This window comes from Scyliorhinus canicula, chromosome 20, assembly GCF_902713615.1.
Source record: "Scyliorhinus canicula chromosome 20, sScyCan1.1, whole genome shotgun sequence".
Classification (NCBI taxonomy): domain Eukaryota; kingdom Metazoa; phylum Chordata; class Chondrichthyes; order Carcharhiniformes; family Scyliorhinidae; genus Scyliorhinus; species Scyliorhinus canicula.
In genome coordinates, this window is record NC_052165.1 from 59,685,483 (window position 1) to 59,709,770 (window position 24,288).

Here is a 24,288-nt window from a genome sequence, read left to right on the forward strand (position 1 = left end):
GATTCCACTTCTTTGGTAAACCACGGTTCCCTCGCTCGACCCCTTCCTCCCTGCCTGACTGGTACGTACTTATCAAGAACATGCAATAGCTGTTCCTTGAACAAGCTCCACATATCCAGTGTGCCCAACCCTTGCAGCCTACTTCTCCAACCAACACATCCTAAGTCATGTCTAATGGCATCATAATTGCCCTTCCCCCAGCTATAACTCTTGCCCTGCGGGTATACTTATCCCTTTCCATCACTAACGTAAAGGTCACCGAATTGTGGTCACTGTTTCCAAAGTGCTCACCTACCTCCAGATCTAACACCTGGCCTGGTTCATTACCCAAAACCAAATCCAATGTGGCCTCGCCTCTTGTTGGCCTGTCAACATATTGTGTCAGGAAACCCTCCTGCACACATTGTACAAAGAATGACCCATCTAATGTACTCGAACTATATCTTTTCCAGTCAATATTTGGAAAGTTAAAGTCTCCCATAACAACTACCCTGTTACTTTCGCTCTTTTCCAGAATCATCTTCGCCATCCTTTCCTCTACATCCCTAGAACTATTAGGTGGCCTATAGAAAACTCCCAACAGGGTGACCTCTCCTTTCCTGTTTCTAACCTCAGCCCATACTACCTCAGAAGAAGAGTCCCCATCTAGCATCCTTTCCGCCACCGTAATACTGTCCTTGACTAGCAGCGCCACACCTCCCCCTCTTTTGCCCTCTTCTCTGAACTTACTAAAACACCTAAACCCCGGAACCTGCAACAACCATTCCTGTCCCTGCTCTATCCATGTCTCTGAAATGGCCACAACATCGAAGTCCCAGGTACCAACCCATGCTGCCAGTTCCCCTACCTTATTTCGTATACTCCTGGCATTGAAGTAGACACACTTCAAACCACCTACCTGAACACTGGCACCCTCCTGCGAAGTCAAATCTGTGCTCCTGACCTCTATACTCTCAATCTCCCGTACCCTAAAACTACAATCCAGGTTCCCATGCCCCTGCTGAATTAGTTTAAACCCCCCCAAAGAGCACTAACAAATCTCCCCCCCAGGATATTGGTGCCCCTCAGGTTCAGATGTAGACCATCCTGTCTATAGAGGTCCCACCTTCCCCAGAAAGAGCCCCAGTTATCCAGAAATCTGAATCCCTCCCGCCTGCACCATCCCTGTAGCCACGTGTTTAATTGCTCTCTCTCCCTATTCCTCATCTCACTATCACGTGGCACGGGCAACAACCCAGAGATAACAACTCTGTTTGTTCTCGCTCTGAGCTTCCATCCTAGCTCCCTAAAGGCCTGCCTGACATCCTTGTCCCCTTTCCTACCTATGTCGTTAGTGCCAATGTGGACTACGACTTGGGGCTGCTCCCCCTCCCCCTTAAGGACCCGGAAAACACGATCCGAGACATCACGTACCCTTGCACCTGGGAGGCAACATACCAAACGTGAGTCTCTCTCGCTCCCACAAAATCTCCTATCTGTGCCCCTGACTATTGAGTCCCCAATTACTAATGTTCTACTCCTTTCCCCCCTTCCCTTCTGAGCAACAGGGACAGACTCCGTGCCAGAGGCCTGTACCCCATGGCTTACCCCTGGTAAGTCGTCCCCCCCACAAGTATCCAAAATGGTATACTTGTTACTCAGGGGAACGACCGCAGGGGGTCCCTGCACTGACTGCTTCTTCCCAGTCCCTCTTACAGTTACCCATCTATCTCCACTCTTCCCTTAAATAACAGAAAATAACCCGGGCTTGTGTTGTTCGACTGAACGCTGGCCTTTTGGTTCCTTGTACAACAACTTAACCCATGACAACAATTTAACCCCTGACACAAAATTAGATCCAATCCCAAACTGCTCCAACACCGCAAACACCTCTGCCTGGGACAATACCACATTTAGTAGCTGCCGCACATTGGAAGACAATCACCTACACTTCTTGACAAAACCCGTTTTATCCTCTCCAACAACCTGCGGCAGGCACCCCTCCAACCTGAGCGCCAGCACCTTCACCAAAATTTTAGCATCAATATTCAATAATGAGATTGGTCAGTATGACCCACACTTCACCGGGTCCTTGTCCTTTTTCAATAGGAGTTAGATGGATGCCTGACTGGATATTGCCATTCTGCCAAAGGTATGGGACAATAGTCCACAAATATACAGGCAAACCATTTTAGGATATTTGGGGAGGCGTCGGGCCTCCCCAAAGGTGCGGAGAATTCCCGACGCCGGACTGGTTCTCGCCCCTCCGGTACGCCGGGACCCCCCGCCCCGGCCCCGGTGTTCTTGACTTGTCAATTTAGATATATGGATATCCTGCATATTAATGCTGTCGGTCATTTTCTGTGCACCTTTAGGGGTTAGGCCCGCGCTAGAGTGGTTGGCGTCCCGCCGACCGACGCGAAAGGCCTTTGGCGCCCTGCCGACCGGCGCCACGGCTGGCCGAAAGGCCTTCGCCGGTCGGCGTGAGTCCGCGCATGCGCCGGAGCGTCAGCCCGAATCCGAACCAACCCAGTATCTCCCACAGATAGTCCCATTTTACCCAATCAAAAGCCTTTTCTGCATCCATTGCGATCACTACCTTCACCTCCCTTCCTTCCGGGGGCATCATGATCATATTTAACAGCCTTCTTACATTGGCCACCAACTGCCTGCCCTTAACAAGCCCAGTCTGGTCCTCCACAATAACGTCCGGAAAAAAATCCTCGATCCTGGAGGACAAGATTTTGGCCAGCAACTTGGCATCTATATTCAACAGGGAGATCAGCCTGTAGGATCCACACAGCTCCGGGGTCTTGTCCCCCTTAAGAATCAGCGAAATCATTGCCTGTGACATCGTCGGGGGCAACACCCCTCTTTCCCTTGCCTCATTGAACATCCTCATCAACACCGGCCCCAATATCCCCAAGAATGTTTTATAAAACTCCACTGGGTACCTGTCCGGACCTGGGGCCTTACACACCTGCATGGCCTTCAAGCTCTCCACTATCTCCTCCAGCCCGATTGGGGCCCCCAGCCTTCCTACCCGCTCCCCATCCACCTTTGGGAAATTCAGCCCCTCCAAGAAGTGCCTCATCCCCTCCGGCCCCGTAGGGGGTTCCGACCTGTACCGCCTGCTGTAGAAATTCCTAAACTGAATTCACCCCTACTGAATCACCAACCAGGTTCCCATCTCCGTCCTTTACTTTCTTATCTCCCTAGCTGCCTCCCTCTTCTTAAGCTGCTGTGCAAACACTCTGCTGGCCTTCTCTCCATGTTCATAGATCGCCCCCCTTGCCTTTCTCAGTTGCTCCACCGCCCTCCCTGTGGTCAGCAAGCTGAACTCCGCCTGTAACCTCCGCCGTTCCCTTAAAAGCCCTGCCTCTGGTGTCTCCACATACCTCCTATCAATCTGTAGTAACTCCTTTACCAGTCAGTCCGTCTCCGCCCTGTTCACCTTCTCCCTATGGGCCCGGATCGAGATCCGCTTCCCCCTGACCACCGCCTTCAGTGCTTCCCACACCACCGCTGCTGAAATTTCCCCTGTGTCGTTGACCTGCAGGTAGTTCTGAATAAATTTCCTCAGCCGCTCGCACACCCCCTTCATCCACCAAAAGTCCCACGTCCAATCTCCATGGCAGGCGCTGATCTTGACTAACCTGCAGGTTAACCCAGAGCGGAGCATGGTCTGAGATTCTAATCGCCTAGTACCCCATGTCCACCACCACAGACAGCAAGGTCCTGCTCAAAATAAAGAAATCAATCCGGGAATACACTTTATGCACGTGTGAGTAGAAGGAGAACTCCTTCACCCTCGGCTGCCCAAATCTCCATGGATCCACCCCCCCCCCCCCCCCTCCACCCCACCCATCAGCTCCATGAACTCTCTTAGTTCCTTGCCATTGCTGGCACCCTGCCCGTTTTCGACCTTGACCTGTCCAAGCCAGGGTCCATAACTGTGTTGAAGTCCCCTCCCATGACCAACCTGTGCGAGTCCAGGTCCGATATCTTCCCCAGCATCCTCTTTATAAACTCCACATCATCCCAATTTGGCGCATAACATTTGCTAATACCACCTGCACCCCCTCTAGCTTCCCACTGACCATAATGTACCGACATCCCACGTCCGAGACTATTTTCCCCGCCTCAAACCCCACCCGCTTATTGATCAGGATCGCGACCCCTCTAGTCTTTGAATCTAGTCCCAAGTGAAAGACCTGACTGACCCAGCCTTTCCTCAGTCTAACCTGGTCCGTTACCTTAAGGTGCGTCTCCTGCAACATTACCATGTCCGCCTTCAATCCCCTAAAATGCACAAACACATGTGCCCTTTTGACCGGCCCATTTAACCCTCGAACATTCCAGGTGATCAGCCTAGTTGGGGGGCTCATTGCCTCCGCCGATCAGCCATCCCCCTTTTTAGGCCTGCCCCCAGCCCGTGCTCCGCACCTCCCTCACCAGGCAGCCCCTGCCCCCAACCTCCTCTCTGTCCCTCAGCCCAAGTCCCTCACTCGTCAGCAGAACATTGACATCCCCACCCCCAGTAACACCACCCTGTGACCCAACTCCTTTACTGAACCAAACATATGCACAACCGCCACTCTGCTTCAGGGAGCTAGCTCACCCAGCTAGCTTGGTCGCCCCCATCCCTGGTGCCAGATAGTCTCCCACCTATTGTTTCTCTCTTCCCCCCCCCCCCCCCCCCATACAAACAAACTCCAACATCAAACAATCCCCACACATTTACCCAACAGAAAAACACCAAGATCAAAACAAGCACCCCTCCATCCCCCAACAGTGCAAATGAAAACCGTAATTCACTCAGCTCTACCGCTGGTTCCAAATCAATGCAAATGGCATCACAAACATCTTCCATGAAAGGCAAAACGGGAAACGTTTTACAAAAACAGAGAAACAAAAAGAAAAAACATGAACGTTGCAGCCAATTTCAAAAGTTGTCAGTCCATCACCAGCCCTTTCTTTTTCGCAAAGTCGAAACGTCCTCAGGCGACTTGAAGTAGAATTGCTGATCCTCATGCGTGACCCAGAGACGGACTGGATATAACAGTTCAAACTTCACCTTTTTCTTAAAAAGGATCGACCTGATCTGATTGTAGCCTGCTCTCCTCCTGGCCACCTCTACACTCGGGTCCTGGTACACCCGCAGGATGCTATTCTCCCATTTACAGCTCCGTGTCTGCTTGGCCCACTGTAGAATGCGCTCCTTATCCGGGAACCTGTGGAATCTCACCACCATTGCCCTCGGTGGGTCTCCCATTCACGGCTTCCTCGCAAGTGCTCTGTGAGCCCTATCCACCTCCAAGGGCCAGGAGAATGCCCCAATCTCCAGCAGCTTCACAAACATGTCTGCGATGTATGCCCCGGCGTCCGTTCCTTCGGACCCCTCCGGGAGCCCGACGATTCTTAGGTTCTGCCGGTGGGACCTTTTTTTTTAGGTCCTCCACCTTCTCCAGGAGCTTCTTCTGCTGGTCCCTCCTGCATCCCCACCTCCAGCTCCACCGCAGTCTGATGTTCCTCCTGCTCAGCCAGCACCTTCTCTACCTTCTGGATCGCCCGATCCTGAGCGTCCAATCTATGCTCCAACTGCTCAATTGACTCGTTTATCGGGTCCAAGCAGTCCCGTTTCTGCGTAGCAAAGCCTTCCTGAATGACTTGCATCAGCTGCTTCATAGACTGCTGGGTTGACAAGCGAGAGGTCCGAACCTCCGCAATGCTGTCTTCTGCTGCAGCTTCAGCCCAGGCCTTCTCTATCTTTTTGTTTCTGCCCTTACGAACACTTCTAGTCCTTCTCTCCATGCACCGAAGTGGGAATTCAGTAGAGAATTGTCATTAACATCCATTCTACAATTCAAGTCTGGTAGAAAAATTGGGGAAAAGGCCAAAAGTCTGACCAGAGTGGGAGCCATCAAATGTGCGACTTACTCCTTCATAGCCGCCACCGGAAGTCGTTATGAGATTGCTTTAATGGAATGTGTACGTTGTGAATGTGCATCATCACTGCAGGAAGTGATGTCATACAATATGTGACACAGCAGTAAGAATTATATTGATGCCTTTGTAAGGTGTGCACATAGATTTCTCCTATAACTTGTATATTTTCTTGTACGTCTTCAATTAAAAGAGCCAAATTATTTGTTACCATTCATCAGGCACTGTCGGTGTGATTTATAAATTCTGTGCAGGGCCCAGTAACACAACACTTGCCCTTAATGTATGATTTAAGTGCATCTTATATAGTGTCATTGTTTTTTGCCTATTCATATTAATTGAGCATCAGGAGAGTGAATTGACTACTACCAGCCGATTAACCCTGCTGCATTGTAGTGAAAGGTCATTGGAACATAGTGTTTTTAGAAAATAACTGCTAAACCTCAGGGAGGAGATTGTGTATAAAGTCTCCAGTCATTTTAATAGTGGGATTAAAACTTCAGATCACTCTGAAAGCTGATGTGAAACCTGACCTGCAGGTACACATTCAACCTGAAATGTCTTCCACATAACAAATATATTTTAATGTTGACCTTTTTTTATGTGCTTTGAGCCTGTGAGGTCTGTCATGTTTTATTGGCAGTCATTGATGCCTTCTGAGGAAGGGCTTGAAACCACTTTCTCTTAAGTGATATAGGTGTTGAAGGAAAAGAGAATAGAGATTGGGGAATATGCGCTGATGATCATCATACTTTTGATAGCTACTCCAGAACACCTCCCAAAAGTAGTCAAGAGTTGGATAGTGGAAATTTGGTCCAATTTAGGACATTCTTAATTGGATCTATCTGTATGTTTTTAAAAGAGCTTGGAAAAATGGAATACAATAGGGTATTGTAGTTGGTGTTTCTCACCTCAGCCCTAAATTGCTTGTCCCTTATTCTGAAACTGTGTCCCCTGGCTCTCGATTAATCCCCCCCCCCCCCCTCCCACCACCAAACCCCGGGGAAGCATCCTTTCTGCATCTACCCTGTACCCTGTTTTTGTTTAGCCCCTTAAGAATTTTGTACGTTTCAATGAGATCACCTCTCATTCTTCTAAACTCTAGCACATAAAGGCCCAGCCGTCCCAAACGCTCCTCCTAGAACAGTCGTCTTATCCCATAAATTAGTCTGGTGAACCTCCAGTGCACTTCCTCGACTGCAGTGCCAGTTGTCACTCAATACCATGGTTTACTCTAATCATTTGAATGTGTTTCTGTTTTTAATTTAAACTGTATATAGTGTTAATAGTCCTTCGCTATTCTGGACATTAAATATATGAATAGCAAGAGTGGATTTCTCCAATTTTGCCTTTCTATTGTTACCTCTGGCTTCTCCCATTTTGCTTGGAGTTGCCACAATGCTGGTTGATCAGCCTTCCCCAAATTCCTCCGATCAGGCACTCATTCCTCTTTCAATCCTGCTGAGTTTAATTGAAATGAAATGAAATGAAAATCGCTTATTGTCACGAGTAGGCTTCAAATTAAGTTACTGTGAAAAGCCCCTAGTCGCCACATTCCGGCGCCTGTTCGGGCGGCTGTTACACCATATCTCTTGCACCATATCTTTCCATCTGGTGTTGAACCTTTCTCCTCTTTCTTACTGGCAGTCCATTACTCACCACACCCACTCTCTCCACAACGGATGGCCATGTCAGTTTAATCTGCTTACAGGTACTTTGCTCCCACAGACTTCAGTGACCTCCCTGATGTTTCAAAAGTTCTGATCTTGTCCTTATTACCCCACACGTCATTATTACCCCATACATCCATCTCAGCAACCGGGTCTCATTAGTGTCCCGTTGTCCCTCTCTTGATGTTTCCCAAATTTCAGCACTATGTAACAAAGCCGGACTCACAACTGTGTTGTACATTATTTCTTTCTGTTTCAGTGCCCCTCAGCGCTTCCAAGTACTCCAACCAAAGCTAGCAGGGTAGCATGGTGGTTAGCATAAATGCTTCACAGCTCCAGGGTCCCAGGTTCGATTCCCGGCTGGGTCACTGTCTGTGTGGAGTCTGCACGTCCTCCCTCCGGGTGCTCCGGTTTCCTCCCACAGTCCAAAGATGTGCGGGTTAGGTGGATTGGCCATGCTAAATTGCCCGTAGTGGCCTAATAAAAGTAAGGTTAAGGGGGGGGGGGGGGGTTGTTGAGTTATGGGTATAGGGTGGATACGTGGGTTTGAGTAGGGTGATCATGGCTCGGCACAACATTGAGGGCCGAAGGGCCTGTTCTGTGCTGTACTGTTCTATCTATCTATCTAATCCATTGCTTACTTTCTATTTCCATATTTCCATTTCTGTTATTACCACCTCCAGGTGCTGGAAACAACTCACTTTCTTCAAATGTTCACCCATAATCTTTACACCTTCACTCGGATCTTCCTGTTTAGGCTCAAACTGACGGTCCATAAATTAGTTCTTTGGTCTACTAATCTTCATATCCCTGTCTTCCAGTGCTTTTCTCCATTTTCCAGATCTAGTATCAGTGGGAGAATACTTAAGGAACTGCAATCGTCGTATTGTAAAATTTAGGCTATCTATGGAAAAGGACAGAGAACAATCTAGAGTTAAATTAATTAATTTGGGGAAAGCCACCTTTAACGGGGCAAGAAAGGAACTGGGCTGAATAAACTGGAGTCAAAAGTTGTCAGGCAAAACAGTAGCTGAACAGTTTTTTCCAATTCATTTTATGGGATGCGGACTTCACTGGTTAGGCCAGCATTTGTTGCCCATCCCTAATTGTCTTGAGAAGGTGATGGTGAGATGCCTTCTTGATCTGCTGCAGTCCATGTGGTAGTGTAGGTACACCACTGTGCTAGTAGCTGTAGGAGGGAATTCCAGGGTTTTGACCTAGTGACAATGAAGGACAGTGGGCTATTTTCAAGGGAGAGAGTTCAGATGGTCATTTCCTCGAAAGGGAAAGGTAGGGCCAACAAATCCAGAGTTCCCCGCATAAAAATTAAGATTGGGAAGAAAAACATATATCAGGTAGAAAATACAATTGAAAACCAGTCTGAATACAGAAGGCTCAAAGGAGAGATGCAAAAGCAAATAAGGAAAGCGAGGAGGAGAAGAGACTTGCAGCTAACATAAAAGGTAATTACAAAGTCTTCTATTGGCCTATAAGTACATAAAAGTACAAGGGGATAAAAGGAGCTGATCAGGGACTAAACAGGGGATTTATGCCACCACCAATGTGCAGTTGTAGCAGTATGTACCAAATGCACTGCAGGAACTCACCAAAACTTCTTAGACAGCACCTTCCAAATCCATGACTACTAACATCTAAAAGGAGAAGGGTTGCAAACACATGAAAACACCATCATCTGGAAGTTCCCCTCCAAACCACTCACCATCCTGACTTGGAAATATATTGCTGTTCCTTCACTGTTGCTGGGTTAAAATCCTGCAACTCCCTCCGTAGCAACACTGTGGCTTTATGTGCACCAAATGGGCCCAACAGCAGTTCAACAGAACAGCTCACCACCACCTTCTCAAGAGAAATTAGGGATGGACATAAATGCTGGCCTGGCCAGCGAAGCCCACATCCATTGAACGAATAACAAAATAGTTAGATAGTATAACTGAGATATTAAATTAATACTTTGCATCTGCCTTTACCAAGGAAGAAGATACCACTTAGGCCATGGTGAAAGAGTAGGTCATTCAGACACTAGTTGAAAATTGATGAGGAGGAAGTATTCAATAGACTATCTGTGCAAACGTTACGGCAGGACTTCCGGTGGCGGCTATGAGGGAGTAAGTCGCGCATTTGGTGGCTCTCGCTCCGGTCAGACTTTAAGACCTTTTTCCCCTGACTTTTTTGAACTTTTGAGCGCTGGAGTGAAAAACAATAGCACTCTAGATCTGAAACCATACAGAGTTGTATGGACTTAAAGAGCAGAAGGGAGCGAAAACAGGCGAAGAAGGGGCTGAACAAAGGTGGTGTGGAAGCTCGAGTGGGAGGAAAGATGGCCGATGAACGGACCACAGAAAGGACGGTCCAGACAGCACTGGGCAACATGCTGCAGATCATGAAAGAGAGCTTCGCAGCACTGAAGCGGGATAATTTGGAACCAATCCAGAAAGCGGTGGAGCGACTTGACCAGAGGCTGGATGCTCAGGATAAAAAGGTCCAGGCACTGGAGAAGACAGTGGAAGAGCAGGCGAATTTCCAAACGGTAGCGGACGTGGAAATTAGTAAGTTGAAGGAGCAGCAATCAAGGCTGATGGACAAGCTGGAGGACCTGGAAAACAGGTCTCGCCGGCAGAATCTGAGAATCATTGGGCTCCCGGAGGGGGCCGAGGGAGTGGATGCCACGGCATATGTGGCAGGCATGCTGCAGAAGCTGGTGGGGGATGAAGCAGCCGTGCCTGGTGGGGGGGGCGGGTTCTACAGTGGGCCAAGAGCACGAAGAGCTGCTCATGGAACAACAGCGTCCTGCGCATCTACCAGGATCTGGGCCAGGAAGTGGCCAGAAGGAGGGCAGCCTATAGACAAATTAAAGAGATCCTGTTTAAAAAGAAGGTCAAGTTCAGGCTACTTTTCCCGGTGCGGCTTTGGGTCACATACCGGGAACAACAACATTATTTTGACAACCTGGAGGAAGCGATGGACTTCGCTAAGGGGCATGGACTGGTGCCGAACTGAGGACCCATGGACTCAAGTTAGAGTGTACTAAGGGATGTTTGCATTTGTTCGCAGATTGCCCTTCGTGTTAGCGATGTCGTTCGGCATGCTCTTTACTTAAAATTGGGGGTATTTTTGTGTTTGTATTTGCCTGTTTGAAAGTTTTAAAGTTAAAGCCAAAGTTATAGTTTAAGTTTAAGTTGTTGGATGCTGGGGGGCTGTTCGGGTTCTTTTTGCTTTTTTTTTCAGGAAATGTTGGGGGGGGGTGGGCGGTAGCGCCCACCTCATTACACAGTTTGAATTGCACTATGGTGGCGGCGAGCTTTGTTCTTTGTTTGTTTTCTCACTGTTTCGGTTTGGGGAGGTGGTGTTGATGGGCGGGGGGGCAGGATGCCCTCCAACCAGGCTGATCACCTGGAATGTTAGAGGATTAAACGGGATGGTCAAGAGGGCACGTGTGTTCGCGGATTTACGGGCTCTGAAGGCGGATGTAATGTTGCTGCAGGAGACACATTTGAAAGTGGCGGACCAGATTAGATTACGGAAGGCCTGGGCTAGCCAGGTCTTCCATTCGGGGCTTGATGCTAAGACCAGATGGGTCGCGATCGTGATTAACAAACGGGTTAAATTTGAGGCGGACAGCACAGTTGTGGATGGGGGTGGTAGATTTCTCATGGTCCGGGGCAAGCTTGAGGGGGTGAAGGTGGTCCGAGTGAATGTTTACGCTCCAAACTGGGATGATGTAGATTTCATCAAAAGGCTGCTGGGGAAAATCCCCGACTTAGATTCGCACAAGTTGCTTATGGGTGGGGACTTTAATACAGTCCTCGACCCCGACCTCGACCGGGTCCTGGCAATGGCAAGAGAACTGAGAGGGTTCATGGAACAAATGAGGGGGGAGGGGGGGGGGGGGGGGGGGGTAGACCCCTGGAAAATCAGCCGGTCGGCGGGGAAGGAGTTCTATTCACATGTTCACAAGGTTTATTCTCGTATTGACTTCTTTGTTATGAGTAGGGACTTTTTGGACGGGGTGAGGGATACAGAATACTCGGCGATCACTATTTCGGACCATGCTCCACATTGGGTCGACCTGCTGATCTGCAAAGAAAGTTACCAGCGCCCACAATTGAAGTTAGAGGTGGGATTGTTGGCAGAGGAGAGGGTGTGTGAGAGAGTGGGGAAATGCATGCAGGACTACCTGCAGGTCAACGATACAGGGGAAGTCTCAGCAACGGTGCTCTGGGAGGCGCTGAAAGCGGTGGTGAGAGGGGAACTGATCTCAATCCGAGCCCATAGGGTCAGAACGGATAGGGCAGAGATGGACAGACTGGTGCAGGAGATGATACGGATGGATAGGGAAAAAGCGGAGTCCCCGAGGGCAGAGCTACTTAGGGACAGACGGAGACTGCAGGCGGAGCTGGGGGCGCTATCCACTGGGAAGGCTGTAGAGTAGCTCAGAAAGGCCAGGGGCACGGTGTACGCGTATGGGGAGAAAGCAAGCAGAATGCTTGCACAGCAACTTAGGAAGAGGGAGGCGGCCAGGAAAATAGGGACAGTAGTGGACAGGGAACCGGGTGGGAGACCTGGCAGGATTGAACAGGGTATTCAGGGACTTTTACAGTAAGCTGTATACCTCGGAACCCCCCACGGGGCCAGAGGGGATGAGGTGCTTCTTAGATGGGCTGACCTTTCCAAAGGTGGGCAGGGGGATGGTAAAAGGGCTGGGGGCCCCGATTAGAGCTGAAGAAGTAATGGGGGGCCTGAAGGTCATGCAGTCAGGTAAAGCCCCGTGGCCGGATGGGTATCCAGTGGAGTTCTACAAAAAAGTTTGCGGGTATACTGGGGCCGGTGCTGGTTAGGGTGTTTAACGAGGCAAGGGACAATGGGGTGCTACCCCCGACGATGTCGCAAGCCACCATCTCGCTGATATTAAAATGGGATAAAGATCCGGAAGTTTGTGGGTCCTATAGGCCAATCGCCCTGATTAATGTGGACGCTAAACTGCTGACGAAGATCCTGGCGTCCAGAATCGAAGACTGCGTGATTGCGGAGGACCAAACGGGGTTTGTTAAGGGAAGGCAGCTGGCAGCCAATCTAAGAAGGCTACTCAATGTGATTATGATGCCCCCGGAGGGCAGAGAGGTGGAGGTAGTGGTGGCAATGGATGCCGAAAAGTCATTCCCCCTCGCCAGCCCGAACATCTCCTCCAGCGCCCTCATGTTCGTGAAGCTTCCTTCCAGGAACAAGTCGCCCATCCTTCCCAGGTGGAGTGGGACTATTTATGGGAGGTTCTGGGATGGTTTGGGTTTGGAGAAGGCTTTGTGGACTGGGTTGAACTACTATATCAGGCCCCAGAGGCTAGTGTAAGGACGAACAGGACGACATCTGAGTATTTTAGACTACACCGCGGGACAAGACAGGGATGCCCCCTCTCTCCACTGCTGTTTGTGTTGGCCGTAGAACCGCTGGCAATTGCTCTGAGAGCGGCAAGGGGATGGAAGGGAATGGTCAGGGTGGGATAGAACACAAGGTCTCGCTATACGCGGATGACCTGCTTTTGTATGTGTCAGATCCAGCGGCAGGGATGGACAGGATTATGGAAATCCTTGGGGAGTTTGGCCGGTTTTCGGGCTACAAGTTGAACATGGCAAAAAGCGAGATGTTTGTGATGCAGGCGAGGGGTCAGGAAAATAGGCTCAGCGAGCTACCATTTAGGCTGGTTGGGTAAAGTTTGAGGTATTTAGGGTTACAAGTGACGCGTGACTGGGGTAAGATGCATAAGTTGAACTTTTCCAGGCTGGTGGAGCAAATGAGGAGCGAGTTTCGGAGGTGGGATGCGCTCCCGATGTCACTAGTGGGGAGAGTACAGACGGTGAAGATGACGATCCTCCCGAGATTCCTGTTTATTTTTCAGTGTCTCCCTATTTTCATTCCGCGGTCCTTCTTTAAAAGAATCAATAAAATCATCCTGGGATTTGTTTGAGCGGGGAAGTCCCCGCGGGTAAAGAGGGGGATGCTGGAATGGAACGATAGCGAGGGGGGACTGGCGTTGCCGAAACTCAGCAACTACTACTGAAAAATGAAATGAAATTGAAAATGGCTTATTGTCACGAGTAGGCTTCAATTAAGTTACTGTGAAAAGCCCCTAGTCGCCACATTCTGGCGCCTGTTCTGGGAGGCTGGTACAGGAATTGAACCGTGCTGCTGGCCTGCTTGGTCTGCTTTAAAAGCCAGTGATTTAGTCCAGTGAGCTAAACCAGCACCTGGGCAGCTAACATAGCCATGATAAGGAAATGGATGGTGGGTACGGGGTCGGTTTGGGAGCAGGTGGAGGCTGCTTCGTGCAGGGGCACCAGCTTGGCAGCCATGGTCACGGCTCCCCTGCCGCTCCCGCCGGCCAGGTACCCCACCAGCCTTATAGTAGTGGCGGCTCTGTGGATTTGGGGCCAATGGAGGAAGCATGCGGGGCAAGTGAGAGTGTCGGTCTGGTCCCCAATATGTGACAACCACCGATTTCTCCTTGGGAAGATGGATGGCGGGTTTCGAGCGTGGCGGAGGGTGGGGTTGGGAAGGATGGGCGTCTTGTTCCTGGAAGGGAGCTTCGCGAACATGAGGGCGCTGGAGGAGAAGTTCAGGCTGGCGAGGGGGAATGACTTTCGGTACTTGCAGGTGCGGGATTTCGTACATAGACAGGTCCCGTCCTTTCCACGCCTTCCACCAAGGGGATCCAGGATAGGGTAGTTTCCAGGGGTGAGGTAGGAGAGGGGAGAGTCTCGGATATTTATAAGGAGCTTATGGGAGCGGAGGACACGGGGACCGAGGAACTGAAACTCAAGTGGGAGGAGGAGCTTGGTGGGGAGTTGGAGGGAGGCGAATGGGCAGACTCTCTGAGGAGGGTAAATGCTACCACAACATCAGGCTCGGCCTGATTCAGTTCAAGGTGGTTCACTGGGCCCACATGACGGATGAGCAAATTCTTTGGGCTGGAGGACAAGTGTGCTAGATGTGGGGGAGGACCAGCGAACCATGTCCACATGTTCTGGGTGTGTCCAAAACTCAGGGGATACTGGCAGGGATTTGCGGACGTCATATCCTGGGTACTGAAAACAAGGGTGGTGATGAGTCCAGAGGTGGCGAATTTTGGGGTGTCGGAAGACCCGGGAGTCCAGGAGGGGATAGAGGCCGACGTCGTGGCCTTTGCTTCCCTGATAGCCCGGCGACTCAAAGCCCCCCAAAGACCGAAGTATGGCTGTCGGACATGGCAAGCTTTCTCGGCTTGGAAAAAAATCAAGTTCGCCTTACGAGGATCATTATCGGGATTTGCCCGGAGGTGGCAACCATTCATCGACTTCTTCGCGGGGAACTAATCATCAGCGGGTGGGGGGGGGGGGGGGTAGAATAGTGTAGAGTAGGGGGGGAAGAATAGGCGGGTCTATTTGCGAGAGTGGTACTGTTATTTGCACTATGTTTTTTGTAATTGGTATCTGCACACTAATGTATATTGTTACTGTTTACAATGCCAAAAAAACCTCAATAAAATTGTCTGTTTAAAAAAAAAAAGTAGTTACGGCACCAGGATTGGATGAGATGCATTCAAAGACACTCAGGGAAATGAGAATGGAAATTGTGGAAGCACTGGCCATAATCTTTTATTCTGACCTGATGAGCATTTCTGGCATTTTGTTTTTTTTGTTCATATTTCCGGTATCCGCAGTATTTTGCGTTTGTGTTGCCTGTATAAATGCCACTTTTCTGTGATCAATAATTTGATGTTGCAAGAACCACCAAGGGAAAAACAATAACGAAAAGAGAAAGAAAATGTAGAAAGACCAGAAGGCATCTTAGAGACACTTGCCACATCTTGTTGAGAGTATATCTTCAGTATCTTCTCTCAACCTCTCATTGCTAGACCTTGGTTTTAAAAGCTTCACAGCACATTCTAAAAGACGTGCCAACAAATGCACCTGTCATCTTCTCCATACCTATTAGCAATATGTTCCTAATTTTCAATTTAGGACACAAAACCCTAACCTAAATCAATATGCTCTTCACTTTCAGTTATATTCATTATCATTTTTCTAAAAATCTGAACTGTTGAACTTGAGGCCGCAACAGAAAATGCTTTATTAACTCTTAATTTTTAGATATGCATCAACAACAATTACGGCATGGTGGCAAAGTCGTCAGCACTGCTTCCTCACAGTCCCAGAGACCCAGTTCAATTCCACCTTGGGAAACTGACTGTGTGGAGTTTATGCATTCTTACCGTGTCTGGTGGGTTTTCTCCGGGTCATCCGGTTTCTTCCCACAGTCCAAAGCTGAGCAGCTTAGGTGGATTGGCTATGCTAAATTGCCCTTACGTATGATTACAGGGATAGGATGAGGGATTGGGCCTAGGTAAGGTGCTCTTTCAGAGGGCCGTTGCAGACTCTATTGGACGAATGGCCTCCTTCTGCCGTGTAGGGATTCTATGATTTTAACTAATCTTTGAGATGCCCATCTCAAAATGTTAAACTGAGATTGCTTGTGAAGATCCGCAAAGATACATATACTGGATTTCCCACAGGTACCAGCATTTATACTTAAATGTCCCAATCCCTTGTCCACAAGAATTGTAGCCATGATGTGGAGTTGTTGGCGTTGGACTGGGGTGAGCACAGTAAGAAGTCTTACAACACCAGGTTAAAGTCCAACAGGTTTGTTTCGAATCACTAGCTTTTAGAGCACAGCTCCTTCCTCAGGTGAATGAAGAGGTGGGTTCCAGAAACATATATATAGACAAAGTCAATGATGCAAGGCGATACTTTGAATGTGAGTCTTTGCAGGTAATCAAGTCTTTACAGGTCCAGATGGAGCAACTGGAGATAATCACAGGTTAAAGAGGTGTGAATTCTCTCAAGCCCAGACCAGATGGTGGGGGGCGAATGTAATGCGACATGAATCCAAGGTCTCGGTTGAGGCCGTACTCATGTGTGCAGAACTTGGCTATAAGTTTCTGCTTGGCGATTCTGCGTTGTCACGCGTCCTGAAGACAGCCTTGGAGAACTCTTATCCGAAGATCAGAGACTGAGTGCCCTTGACTGCTGAAGTGTTCCCCGACTGAAGGGAACATTCCTGCCGGCGATTGTCACGTGACATCGCTCGACAATCGCCAGGCAGGAATGTTCCCTTCCAGTAGGAGAACACTTCAAAAATCAAGGGCATTCAGCCTCTGATCTTTGGGTAAGCGTTCTCCATGGCGGCCTTCAGGACACGTGACAACGCAGAATCGCCAAGCAGAAACTTACAGCCAAGTTCTGCACACACGAGTACGGCCTCAACTGAGACCTTGTTGCATTACATTCACCCTCTTCTCTCCCCCCCCCCCCCCCCCCCCCCCCCCCCACCACCACCACTATCTTGCCTGGGGTTGTGACATCCCACCAACTGTCCTGGCTTGAGACAATTCACACCTTTTTTAAAAAAAATAATTTTTATTGAGATTTTCACAAAATATCAAAAACAGAAAATATCAACAAGAAAACAGTATTAACAGCAAAAACAAAAAAAAAAGAACCCCCCCCCCCCCCCCCAGTAATTACAAAAAGAAGAAATAGGTTAGCACCCGGCATTTCAACAAACACATGTACACATTCCTCCCCTCCACCGGACACCCCCCCCCCCCCCCCCCGCACAAGAAGAGGAGGAATTCACCCTTTCCAGGGCATCCGCCCACGTCCCCTCCTCAATCTGCTCACCCAGCTCCTCTTCCCATTTACCCGTCAGCTCCTCCACCGAGGCCTCGTCTACCTCCTGCATTACGTGGTACACGTCCGAAATCCTCCCTCCTCCAACCCACACCCACGAGAGCACCCTGTCCCGTACCCCACGTGGGGGCAACAGAGGGAACACCTCCACTTGCCGCCTGGCAAATGCCCTAACCTGCATGTAGCTAATCATGTTCCCCGGGGGGGAGCCCAAACTTCCCCTCTAACTCACCCAAGCTCACAAACCTCCCATCTACAAACAGGTCCCCTAACCTCCTAATACCTACCCTCTGCCAGCTAAGAAACCCGCCATCAATGCTCCCTGGAACAAACTGCTGGTTTCCCCCGTATCAAGGACTCAGTCGAGCCCCCCACCTCCCCCCATGCCGTCTCTATTGCCCCCAAATTTTGAGGGTAGCCGCCACCACCAGGCTCATGGTATACCTCGTTGGCGGGAGCGGCAATGGCGCCGTTACCAGCGACTCCAGGCTCGTGTCCACACAGGACGCCATCTCCATCCTTTTCCGTGCTGCCCCTTCCCCGTCCATTACCCACTTACGCACCATCGCTGCGCTGGCAGCCCAATAGTACCCACAGAGGTTGGGCAGCGCCAGCCCCCCCTATCCCTGCCCCACTCCAAAAACACCGTTCTCACCCTCGGAGTCCCATGCGCCCATACAAATCCCGTAATACTCCTGTTGACCCTCCTAAAAAAGGCCTTCGGGATAAGGATGGGGAGGCACTGGAACAGGAACAAAAACCTCGGGAGCACCGTCATCTTGACTGACTGCACCCTGCCCGCCAGCGACAGCGGCAACATGTCCCATCTTTTAAACTCCTCCTCCATTTGCTCCACCAGCCTTGTGAGGTTAAGTTTGTGTAGGGCCCTCCTAGCCACCTGGACTCCCAGGTACCTAAAGCTCCCCCCTGCCCTTTTCAATGGGAGCCTACCAATCCCCTCCTCCTGATCCCCCGGCTGCACGACGAACAACTCACTCTTACCCAGGTTGAGCTTGTACCCTGAAAAGCCCCCAAATTCCTGAGAATCTTCATCACCTCCGGCATTCCCCCCATTGGGTCCGTCACATATAGCAACAAGTCATCTTGAGGGAGCGTAAAGTGACACTCGGTGCTCCTCCCCACCCCGCACCAGACCTCTCCAATTCCCCGACTCCCTCAACGCCATGGCCAGGGGCTCAATTGCCAACGCAAAGAGTAAGGAGGACAGGGGACACCCCTGTCTTGTCCCCCGGTGCAACCAAAAGTACTCCGATCTCCTCCTATTCGTGGCTACGCTCGCCATCGGGGCCTCATATAGCAGCCTCACCCAACTGACAAACCCCTCCCCGAACCCAAACCTTTCCAGCACCTCCCACAAGTATCCCCACTCAATCCTATCAAAAGGCCATCACCGTGTCTAATGCCACCACTATCTCCGCCTCCCCTTCTACCGCTGGCATCATTATAACATTCAGAAGCCTACGTATATTGGTGTTCAGCTGCCTTCCCTTCACAAACCCCGTCTGGTCCTCATGAATGACCCCTGGCACACACTCCTCTATCCTTGTGGCCAAGATCTTCGCCAACAGCTTGGCATCCACATTTAACAGCGAGATCGGCCTATACGATCCACACTGCAGGGGGTCCTTGTCCCGCTTAAGGATCAAGGAAATCAGCGCCCGTGACATAGTCGGGGGCAAAGCCCCCCCCTCCCTTGCCTCGTTAAAGGTCCTAGACAATTCACACCTTTAAACTGTGATTATCTCCAGTTGCTCCGTCTGGACCTGTAAAGACTTTTACCTGCAAAGACTCTCATTCCAAGTATCATCTTGCATCATTGACTTTGACTATATATATGTTTCTGGAACCCACCTCTGAAGGAGCTGTGCTCCAAAAGCTAATGATTCAAACAAACCTGTTGGGACTTTAACCTGGTGTTGTAAGACTTCTTACCAGAATTATAGATCAACTTATTGCTGGATCTACAAATCTGCAACCCTCTGGTTTTTTTTTGTCCAGTTACCTTAAATATGTGTCCTCTGTTTGCCAACTCCTCAGCCACCATAAACGGTTTGTCCTTATTTACCTAATCAATACCATTTGTGGTTTGAACACCTCTGTTAAATCAACTTTTAACTTTCTTTGCTCTAAGGAGCAGCTTTTTTCACTCAATCTCCCACTTAACTGAGATTTCACATTCCTGGCATCATTAATATGTGACTATAGAAATTTAGAATGCAAAACATTGGCAGGAGGTACTCACAGATGTACAATTTGTGAATAGATTATAGATGCACAACCATTCCAGTGGGTGAAGACACTCTTCAGTGTATTACTATCCCAGTGTAGACCAGAAGGCCCCAGATTCAAATCCTGGCCCATCAGTCCCAAGAACACGAGACACCAGCAAGAATCAGCATCTCCAGTGATGGAATGAGAAAAATGGAAAAACAAGTATATATAAGAGTTGACTTGAGTTTTCACAATGAACAAGATCTAAATGTAAAATATGTTGAAGTTTTAAAAACAATGTATATATTTGCAAATCTAGAAACAAATCAAAACTGCAACAATCTAGTCTGTAAATTTAAATGTACATTTAACTTGCACTGCTTTTGCTGCTGCTTCAAGTGAACATGCTGATTTAACTTGGTGGCTACACAAAACAAAAAGCCCACCCGGTCCGAATTCCCATCATTGCTCAACTCCAACTTACCTGGAAGTTCTTGGCCTTGAGGTACTTCCCTTGAAGCTCTCCATGGTCTGCATTTTACTTCCGACAACTTGACGAAGCACCTGGAGCAGTTGCGCATGCGCTCTTGTGTTGCATTGTATTCTTTGAGTGCTTTCCTTGCTGTAGCCATGGGCCAGATTTAGGCCGGATGTGGCCCATGGGTCATACCTTTTCCCAAAATTGTTCTAGTGGCAGAAGGTACTGTCGAAGGAAGCTTAGCGAGTTGCTGCAGTGTATCACGTAGATGGTACACATTGCTACCGCTGTGCACTGGTAGTGGAGGGAGTGAATGTTAAGGTGGCCGAAGGGGTGCCAATCAAGCGGGCTGCTTCATCTTGAATGCTGAGAGTTAAGCTTTAGAGTCGGGTTGGAGCTGCACTCATCCAGATAAGTGGGGAATATTCCATCGCACTCTTGTGCCTTGTAGATGGTGGGCAGTCTATGAGGAGTCAGGAGGTGAGTTACACGCTGCAGAACCCTCAGCCTCTGACCTGTTCTTGTAGCTACAGTATTTATATAGCAGGCCCAGTTCAGTTTCTGTTCAATGGTAACTCCCAGGATGTTTTATAAGGGTGATTCAGCAATGGTAATGCCATTGAAGGTCAAGAGGAGATGGTTAGATTCTCTCTAGGCGATGGTCATTCAGCCAGTGCTTCTTGGCAACCCGAACAATGTTTGGGTAATTATAACTACAAATATTTTTCATTGTCCCAATGTTTGGCAACAGAGACAATACTTATAAATACAGGGGCAAAGAAGTAACTGCAAAGTTAGAAGCAAAATATTTTGGAGAAAGCAGTGGGAGTCGATGCAGATTTTATTTTTCTAAGGATACAAATGAATCTCCTCTCTGACCTGGATATTTTGAATATAGATTTTTATTTCGCTACTTAGCCAAAGGTAATACTTAAATCAGGGAATTTTCATCAACTTTGAAACTGGTGCATCTGTGAAAGAAAGAAACAATAGAAATTAGGGCAGGATTTCTATAAGCTCCACCAAAAAAAAAGAGTTTTGCTCTTCCTCCTCTCCCAACCTTTCCACACAAATTGTATATTTTGTCTAATTTTCAGTGTCCTTGTAGTAGGATATAATGTGGTTGATCCAGGTACCTCCAGTCACTGCTATTTGTAATTGGTCTCCTCACTGAATCCATTTTAAAATCCTCAACCCAGGCTGCTCTCCAAACCAGCTTACTAACATGTTTCTGCCTCTTTCCTTAACACGCAAGCCAATGAGGACCTTTGTTGGAAGGTATGTCACCTACATTCTGTGGCTTTTTCTGTGTGAATCTCTTGGCATTCAAAAATGTAAAAGTTTCATTACTGCAAAAACATGAGCAGTACAATACAAAATTCTATCTTTATATTTAAGCATTAGTGTGATATGTCCTAAAAATTTATTGCTGCATTTTTTTTAAAATATCATTTTTATTGGAATTTTTTACAGAAAATATAAAACAAAACGACAAACAATGAAATGCAACAAAATAACCCATAATAACCGTACCACCCCCAGACCGTATAGACGCATGTATCACATCCCCCCACCCCCCCAACCCCAATGAACAACAAAAGAACTTCAAAATAAATTTAAATTAAATAAACAAACATAGTCATCGTCCGCCCCCCCCCCCCCCCCCCACCTTTTCCCTCCCCCCGGGTTGCTGCTGCTACTGTCCCCGTACCCTATCGTTGAGCCAGAAAGTCGAGAAAAGGTTGCCACCGCCTAAAGAACCCTTGTACCGACCCTCTCAGGGCGAATTTGACCTTCTCTAGCTTAATGAAACCCGCCATGTCATTGATCCAGGTCTCCACGCTTGGGGGCCTCGCATCCTTCCATTGTAGCAAGATCCTTCGCCGGGCTACTAGGGATGCAAAGGCCAGCACAGCGGCCTCTTTCGCCTCCTGCACTCCCGGCTCCACCCCAACCCCAAAAATCGCGAGTCCCCATCCTGGCTTGACCCTGGATCCCACCACCCTTGACACTGTCCTCGCCACCCCCTTCCAGAACTCCTCCAGCGCCGGGCATGCCCAGAACATATGGGCATGGTTCGCTGGACTCCCCGAGCACCTGACACACCTGTCTTCACCCCCAAAGAACCTACTCATCCTTGTCCCAGTCATGTGGGCCCGGTGCAGCACCTTGAATTGGATGAGGCTAAGCCGCGCACACGAGGAGGAAGAATTAACCCTCTCCAGGGCATCAGCCCATGTCCCGTCTTCGATCTGTTCCCCCAGTTCCCCCTCCCACTTAGCTTTCAGCTCCTCTACTGACGCCTCCTCCGCCTCCTGCATAACCTTGTAGATATCAGATATCTTCCCCTCTCCGACCCAGACCCCCGAAAGCACCCTGTCGCTCACCCCCTCACGGGAAGCGAAGGGAATCCCTCCACCTGCCGCCTAGCAAATGCCTTTACCTGCAGATACCTGAACATGTTCCCCGGGGGAGCCCAAATTTCTCCTCCAACTTCCCCAGGCTCACAAACCTCCCATCAATAAACAGGTCCCTCATCTGTCTGATGCCCGCTCTGTACCAACCCGGAAATCCCCCATCAATGTTCCCGGGGATGAACCTATGGTTCCCCCTTAACGGAGCCTCCATCGAGTCCCCTATGTCGCCTCCACTGCCCCCAAATCTTGAGGGTAGCCGCCACCACCGGACTCGTGGTATACCTCGTAGGAGGGAGCGGCCACGGCGCCGTTACCCGGGCCCCCAGGCTTGTATCTCCACAGGACGCCCTCTCCATCCGTTTCCATGCTGCCCCCTCCCCCTCCATTACCCACTTGCGCACCATCGACACATTGGCCGCCCAATAATACCCCGAGAGATTGGGTAACACCAGCCCCCCCCATCTCTACCCCGCTCCAAGAAGACCCTCTTCACCCTCTGGGTCCCATGCGCCCAAACAAAGCTCATGATGCTGCTCGTAACCCTTCTAAAAAAGGCCCTAGGGATAAAGATGGGCAAACACTGAAAAAGGAACAAGAACCTCAGGCGAACCGTCATTTTGACGGACTGCACTCTACCCGCCAACGATAGCGGCACCATGTCCCACCTTTTAAATTCCTCTTCCATCTGCTCCACCAGCCTGGTAAAATTAAGCTTATGGACAGTCCCCCAACTCCTGGCCACCTGCACCCCCAGGTATCTGAAACTCTTCACTGCCCTCTTAAATGGGAGTCTCCCAATTCCCTCCTCCTGATCACCCGGGTGTACTACAAATACCTCACTCATGCCTAAATTTAACTTATAGCCCGAGAAGCCCCCAAATTCCGCTAACAGCTCCATCACCCCCGGCATTCCCCCTTCTGGATCCGCCACATACAACAGCAGGTTGTCCGCATACAGCGATACACGATGTTTCTCCCCACCCCGCACCAGACCCTCCATCTCCCTGACTCCCTCAACGCCATAGCCAAAGGTTCAATCGCCAGTGCAAAGAGCAAGGGGGACAGGGGGCACCCCTGCCTGGTCCCATGGTAGAGCCTAAAGTACTCCGATCTCCTTCCGTTTGTAACTACACTCGCCATCGGAGCCGCATAGAGCAGCCTCACCCATTTGATGAATCCCTCCCTGAATCCAAACCGCTCCAGCACCTCCCACAGGTACCCCCACTCAACTCTATCAAACGCTTTCTCCGCATCCAGCGCCACCACTATCTCCGCCTCCCCCTCCACTGCCGGCATCATAATAACATTTAGCAGTCTCCGCACATTCGTGTTGAGCTGCCGTCCCTTGACAAATCCTGTCTGATCCTCATGTATCACCCCTGGCACACAGTCCTCTATCCTGGTGGCCAGGATCTTCGCCAGCAACTTAGCGTCAACATTGAGGAGCGAGATAGGCCTGTATGATCCACACTGCAAGGGGTCCTTATCCCGCTTTAGGATCAGAGAGATCAGTGCCCGCGACATCGTCGGGGGCAAAGCCCCCCCTCCCATGCCTCATTGAAAGCTCGCACCAACAGGGGGCCCACCAGATCCGCATACTTTTTATAAAATTCCACCGGGAACCCGTCCGGCCCCGGCGCCTTACCTGACTGCATTTGTCCAATCCCCCTGACTAGCTCCTCCAACTCTATCGGCGCCCCCAGCCCCTCTACCAGCTCCTCTTGAACCCTTGGGAACCGTAGCCTGTTCATGAAGCTCTCCATCCCCCCTCTCCCCATCGGAGGTTCTGACCGGTACAGTTCCTCGTAGAAGTCCCTAAAGAC

General features: G+C 49.7%; 1 protein-coding gene across 1 annotated transcript in view; it reads left to right on the top strand.

Moving 5' to 3' along the window:
* The window catches only part of phf21b (PHD finger protein 21B), a 222,109-nt gene that overhangs the window by 175,088 nt on the left and 22,733 nt on the right, over nt 1-24,288 (top strand). Inside the window, exon 12 of the mRNA XM_038781394.1 lies at nt 21,304-21,326. Coding sequence (XP_038637322.1) covers nt 21,304-21,326 — 23 coding nt within the window. The remainder of the gene's footprint in view (nt 1-21,303; nt 21,327-24,288) is intronic.